The 6811-nt window shown below is 49.1% G+C and overlaps 1 protein-coding gene across 1 annotated transcript in view; it reads right to left on the bottom strand.

Annotated features, from left to right (window-relative positions):
- Positions 1–536: 536 nt before the first annotated feature.
- fhod1 (formin homology 2 domain containing 1) overlaps positions 537–6811 on the bottom strand; it is a gene marked incomplete at its 5' end in the record, with an annotated part of 42483 nt that continues 36208 nt past the window's right edge. Inside the window, 8 exon segments of the mRNA XM_079230461.1 lie at positions 537–1018; positions 1826–2002; positions 4814–4976; positions 5166–5358; positions 5442–5632; positions 5742–5903; positions 6212–6331; positions 6560–6742. Coding sequence (XP_079086587.1) covers positions 936–1018; positions 1826–2002; positions 4814–4976; positions 5166–5358; positions 5442–5632; positions 5742–5903; positions 6212–6331; positions 6560–6742 — 1272 coding nt within the window. The 3' untranslated portion in view covers positions 537–935.

Genomic DNA, 6811 nt, shown 5'->3' with positions numbered 1-6811 from the left:
CTAGTACTACGAGTACTAGGTAATACTAGTACTATGTAGTACACATAGTACTAGTATTATGTAGTACTGGTAGTACTAGCACCGGGCGCCCCCTGCAGCGTGTCTGTAGTATAAGTATTAGTATATATACTACTGTATAATAATACTAGAAGTTTTATTATACAGTAGTATATATAGTACTGTATAATAATACCAGCGGTAGGAACCACGTGATCATACTAGTATTGATGAGTATTGATGAGCATCTTTTTCAAACAAAACACAACTTATAACTTATATTAAACACAACACAATATTTTAATCAAATAAATTAAAATCCATCAGAAAAAAGAAAGTGTTTTATTTAATATCATGATATATATTTCATAGTTTCATGTCTTTAGTTCTCGTTTTGTTCATTTTGTATCAGCGATACACTGTTGTTGTTGTTGGTGGTGAATAACTTCATGTGTTTATGATGTTCTTGGACATTTGGACAGTAAAGATCAATAAAAACAAAACATCCTTCTTTTAAAAAACCTTTATTATTTATACCAATTTAATTAAAACATTTCATCTTTTCTTTCTGTAAAATGTTCATCTTTAACTTAACACACAAACTGACCTGAAGTCAGTCATTAAACTAAATGACCTGAAGTCAGTCATTAAACTAAATGACCTGAAGTCAGTCACAAACTGAAATAAGCATAAAAACCTCAAAGTGCAGAAAATAACTTGACGCTACAGAGATAACTTCTGAACAGACAAGATAATAACACATTATGTGAGTGTGTGTGTGTGTGTGTGTGTGTGTGTGTGTGTGTGTGTGTGTGTGTGTGTGTAGACTGGACTGATTGTCGTTGGTTAATTAGAACTTTTCTTAAAGCTTGTTGATGTTGTTGATGATGATGATGTCGTTGATGTTATTGTTGTTCCTGATCCCAGATCAGACCTGATCAGACCTGGTCTGCTGTCTTGCTGTTGAGTCCTAAAGCCTGAACCACGTCCAGACTGAGCCCACTCTTCAGGGTCCTCCTCACTGAAACACACAAATACATAGTTATACATCATTATACATATTTATACACATCTATACATATGTATACATCAGAGGGTTAGTGGGTAGAGTCTCTCTGGTCTCTCTAGTCTCTGTGGACCAGGTCTGGTTCAGACTGATGAGTATCAGGATCACTGAGCAGTGAAAACACAGATTGGAGATACGGGTCTGTTGTGACCACAGAGCTGCTGTTGATCCTGAACTCAAGAGTCTGGACCAGACTGGACCTGCTGGGGGGGGGGGGGGGGGGGCTCCAGAGACTAATGCTGGTAGTGGACCAGACTGGACCTGCTGGGGGTGGGGGGGGGGGCTCCAGAGACTAATGCTGGTAGTGGACCAGACTGGACCTGCTGGGGGGGGGGGGGGGGGCTCCAGAGACTAATGCTGGTAGTGGACCAGACTGGACCTGCTGGGGGTGGGGGGGGGGGCTCCAGAGACTAATGCTGGTAGTGGACCAGACTGGACCTGCTGGGGGGGGGGGGGGGGGGGGCTCCAGAGACTAATGCTGGTAGTGGACCAGACTGGACCTGCTGGGGGTGGGGGGGCTCCAGAGACTAATGCTGGTAGTGGACCAGACTGGGCCTGCTGGGGGCTCCAGACTCCTGCTGGTTCTGGACCAGACTGGACCTGCTGGGGGGCTCCAGAGACTTCTGCTGGTTCTGGACCGCTCTTGTCTAGTGGACTTTCTTTAAGGTTCAGGAACCTTCAGATTCTGAACCAGCAGAGGATCAAATCCTCAATCAGAACCACATTGGACCGGCTACTATCAGAACCACATCAGGTACTCACTTGACTTGCGGTTCAGGCGGGACCGCTTGCGGGTCTTGGGGCTGGGCGGGTGGTCCGTGGGGTTCTGGGTGACGGACTTCACCAGGCGGTCCATGATCTCGTCCGTGGCGTCGTCCTGGGAAGCGGACCCGTCTTCTCTGGCTCCGAACATCTGAGACGGACTAAACCTGCCGAGACCTGAGGGCCAGAACCAGAATCAGAACCAGAGCCAGAATCAGAGCCAGAATCAGAACCAGAGCCAGAATCAGAACCAGAAGCAGACCAACAGTCCAGTTGTATGTCTTGTGAACACAGGGTTCAGTTTGGTCCAGAACCTCCAATTGGGAACCCTTTCTCTGGAAGGTCCTGAGATGAGACATGAAGAAATGAGACATGAAGACATGAGAGATGAGGACATGAGAGATGAGGACATGAGGACATGAGAGATGAGGACATGAGAGATGAGGACATGAGAGATGAGACATGAGGACATGAGACATGAGGACATGAGAGATGAGGACATGAGAGATGAGGAGATGAGAGATGAGACATGAGAGATGAGGACATGAGGACATGAGACATGAGGACATGAGGACATGAGACATGAGGACATGAGGGATGAGGACATGAGAGATGAGACATGAGGACATGAGACATGAGGACATGAGAGATGAGGACATGAGAGATGAGGACATGAGAGATGAGACATGAGGACATGAGAGATGAGGACATGAGAGATGAGACATGACGACATGAGGAGATGAGACATGAGACATGAGACATGAGGAGATGAGACATGAGAGATCAGACATGACGACATGAGGACATGAGATGAGACATGACGAGATGAGACATGACGAGATGAGACATGACGAGATGAGACATGAGGACATGAGACATGAGACATGAGGACATGAGATGAGAGATGACGACATGAGGAGATGAGACATGACGACATGAGGAGATGAGACATGAGGAGATGAGACATGAGACATGAGGACATGAGGAGATGAGACATGACGAGATGAGACATGAGACATGAGGAGATGAGACATGACGAGATGAGACATGAGACATGAGGAGATGAGACATGACGAGATGAGACATGAGACATGAGGAGATGAGACATGACGAGATGAGACATGAGACATGAGGAGATGAGACATGACGAGATGAGACATGAGACATGAGACATGAGGACATGGGACATGACGACATGAGACATGAGACATGACGAGATGAGACATGAGACATGAGAACATGAGGACATGGGACATGAGGAGATGAGACATGAGGAGATGAGACATGAGGAGATGAGAGATGAGACATGACGACATGAGGAGATGAGACATGAGACATGAGACATGAGGAGATGAGACATGAGAGATCAGACATGACGACATGAGGACATGAGATGAGACATGACGAGATGAGACATGACGAGATGAGACATGACGAGATGAGACATGAGGACATGAGACATGAGACATGAGGACATGAGATGAGAGATGACGACATGAGGAGATGAGACATGACGACATGAGGAGATGAGACATGAGGAGATGAGACATGAGACATGAGGACATGAGGAGATGAGACATGACGAGATGAGACATGAGACATGAGGAGATGAGACATGACGAGATGAGACATGAGACATGAGGAGATGAGACATGACGAGATGAGACATGAGACATGAGGAGATGAGACATGACGAGATGAGACATGAGACATGAGGAGATGAGACATGACGAGATGAGACATGAGACATGAGACATGAGGACATGGGACATGACGACATGAGACATGAGACATGACGAGATGAGACATGAGACATGAGAACATGAGGACATGGGACATGAGGAGATGAGACATGAGGAGATGAGACATGAGGAGATGAGGACATGAGGAGATGAGGACATGAGGAGATGAGACATGAGGACATGAGAGATGAGGACATGAGAGATGAGACATGACGACATGAGACATGAGGACATGAGAGATGAGGACATGAGAGATGAGACATGACGACATGAGGAGATGAGACATGAGACATGAGACATGAGGAGATGAGACATGAGAGATCAGACATGACGACATGAGGACATGAGATGAGACATGACGAGATGAGACATGACGAGATGAGACATGACGAGATGAGACATGAGGACATGAGACATGAGACATGAGGACATGAGATGAGAGATGACGACATGAGGAGATGAGACATGACGACATGAGGAGATGAGACATGAGGAGATGAGACATGAGACATGAGGACATGAGGAGATGAGACATGACGAGATGAGACATGAGACATGAGGAGATGAGACATGACGAGATGAGACATGAGACATGAGGAGATGAGACATGACAAGATGAGACATGAGACATGAGGAGATGAGACATGACGAGATGAGACATGAGACATGAGGAGATGAGACATGACGAGATGAGACATGAGACATGAGGAGATGAGACATGACGAGATGAGACATGAGACATGAGGAGATGAGACATGACGAGATGAGACATGAGACATGAGGAGATGAGACATGACGAGATGAGACATGAGACATGAGGAGATGAGACATGACGAGATGAGACATGAGACATGAGACATGAGGACATGGGACATGACGACATGAGACATGAGACATGACGAGATGAGACATGAGACATGAGAACATGAGGACATGGGACATGAGGAGATGAGACATGAGGAGATGAGACATGAGGAGATGAGGACATGAGGAGATGAGACATGACGACATGAGACATGAGACATGAGGAGATGAGACATGACGACATGACGACATGAGACATGACGACATGAGACATGACGACATGGGACGTGAGACATGTCCTGGAACTGGTCCTTGACCTGGACCTGGTTCTGGTCCTTGACCTGGTTTTGGTCCTGGACCTGGTTCTGGTTATGGTCCTGGACCTGGTTCTGGACCTGGACCTGGTTCTGGTCCAGGACCTGGTCGAGCAACGTGGACTTACTGTGGCCTGCTCTGGAGCGCCTCGGGCCTCTCTGGTCCACGGTCAGACTGTCGGTCAGCAGGTTCTTCATGTTCTCATGCTCCTCTTCCTGACCGGGCTCCGCCTCCACAGAGAGGGGGGAGGAGCCATCCTCATCAGGCACCGCCCCCGAAAACCTCTCCGTCTGGGAGGAGGAGGAGGAGGAAGAGAGATTACTAATGATTACTATTTACATCACAATAGAAACAGAACAGGTCCAGTCTACTCCGTAAGTTAAACATTTAGTCAGTAACAGGTGCGTCCCCTGGTGCGTCCCCTGGTGCGTCCCCTGGTGCGTCCCCTGGTGCGTCCCCTGGTGCGTCCCCTGCATTACCTCTGTGATCATCTTGCCCCTGGTCTTGGTCCTCTCCCTGTGAGCGGCTCGTTTCTGTTTCAGGGTCAGGACCCGTTCCCTGGTGGTCCGGTACTCCAGAGAGAACTCACTGATGATCCGGCAGAAGCTGGTCACTCGGATGTCCCTCACCGAGGAGGACGGCTGTCCCAGGAACAGCAGGAAGGAGTGGAACCTGGAGGACCAGGGTCTGTCGGTCATTCTGGTCCAAACAGTTTGAAAGAGTCTCAGGTGAGACGTCTGGTCTCTATGTCTCACCTGTTGATGACCCTCCTGTGGACCACCTTGAGGATGATGATCCTCTGCGTGCAGTCCTTCAGGAACTCCGTCAGCTTGTTCTTCAGCAGCGCCTTCATCTCGTGTTTGGTCACCACCTTCAGGTTGTCCCATGATGCTTTGCAGCGTCTCTCCAGCTGCACCAGGTTCTCTGCCAACAGCTCAAAGTCCACCTGGAGACAAAGACCCTCACCTGGTGAGCAGCTGGACTCCTGAAGTCCACTACAAGACAGTGAATCCAGTCACAACTCAAAGGTTAAAGGTCGATAACTTGAACCGTGCCTTGGAGGAGCGCGTGATGGCGGGGACCTCCGAGTACACGTCAGAGGATTCTGGGTAATTGTCCAGCAGCAGGCTGCAGGTGTGGTGCAGCAGAGTCTGACGGTGGACCGTGTCCTTCACCTCCACCACCTTCTCCAGGTAGCCCAGCTCGAAGCCTTTGGCCTACACACACACACACACACACACCACACACACACACACACACACACACACCACACACACACACACACAGTGTTTAGAGGAGCAACAGGTTTATCTGAACCGACCAGCTGATCTGCAGTCTGCTCCAGATAACGTCCTGATGACCAGATATGAAGATCATGTTTAATTAATACACAAACTGCACCTTCAGAAGGACAGAAGACACCAGCACCATCCGCTGTCCTTCATGTCAAGGACAGAATCCGTATACCTAGTATATATATGTGTATTTATGTGCATATATGTATAACGGGCATGGCGGGCCTCACGGTGGAGCTGTTGAGGAAGTTCCCGATGGCGAGCAGCGTGGCCAGGATCCTCCTGAAGGTCTGGTTGCAGGACAGCTGCTCCATGCCCAGCTTCAGGTCAAACAGAGGCTCAGCGATCTCCTGCAGGAACAGACTCAGGATCAGTCTCTCTGTTTAAGGTGAGGGTCCCTCCACAACCAGCCCAGTAACCAGCTGATCCCAGTTCAGCAGGAGGGTCGAGACCTGTTCGTTAGAGTCGCGTGACGTTCAGGGGCAGCCGCATTAACAGGAACTCTCTAACTCTGTGTTCAGATGAAATGAGCAGACCGGGTCGGACCCTCCCTGGGACGTGGTCTTCTGAGGCCTTACCTTCTCCAGGGCTTCGTAGTTGAGTTTGAAGGCCCAGAGCTGCAGGCGGTCGGTCAGGGCGCTGACAGAGGCCAGGCCCAGCAGGAACTGCTCCGCCGTGCCCAGAGGGATGTCCGGACTGGCCAGCTGAGCGTCCTGGATCTTCTGCTTCTCCTCCTCTGTGGGGGTCATGGTCAGGATCTTCTGCTCAGGACAAAAGGGGGGTCAGCTGAGTCTGGTTCAGGCCTGACTGGTGGTATACTTCAATACACA

The sequence above is a fragment of the Taurulus bubalis genome (genome assembly GCF_910589615.1).
Source record: "Taurulus bubalis genome assembly, chromosome: 15".
NCBI classification, from domain to species: domain Eukaryota; kingdom Metazoa; phylum Chordata; class Actinopteri; order Perciformes; family Cottidae; genus Taurulus; species Taurulus bubalis.
This window is presented reverse-complemented; position numbering and strand designations above follow the sequence as displayed.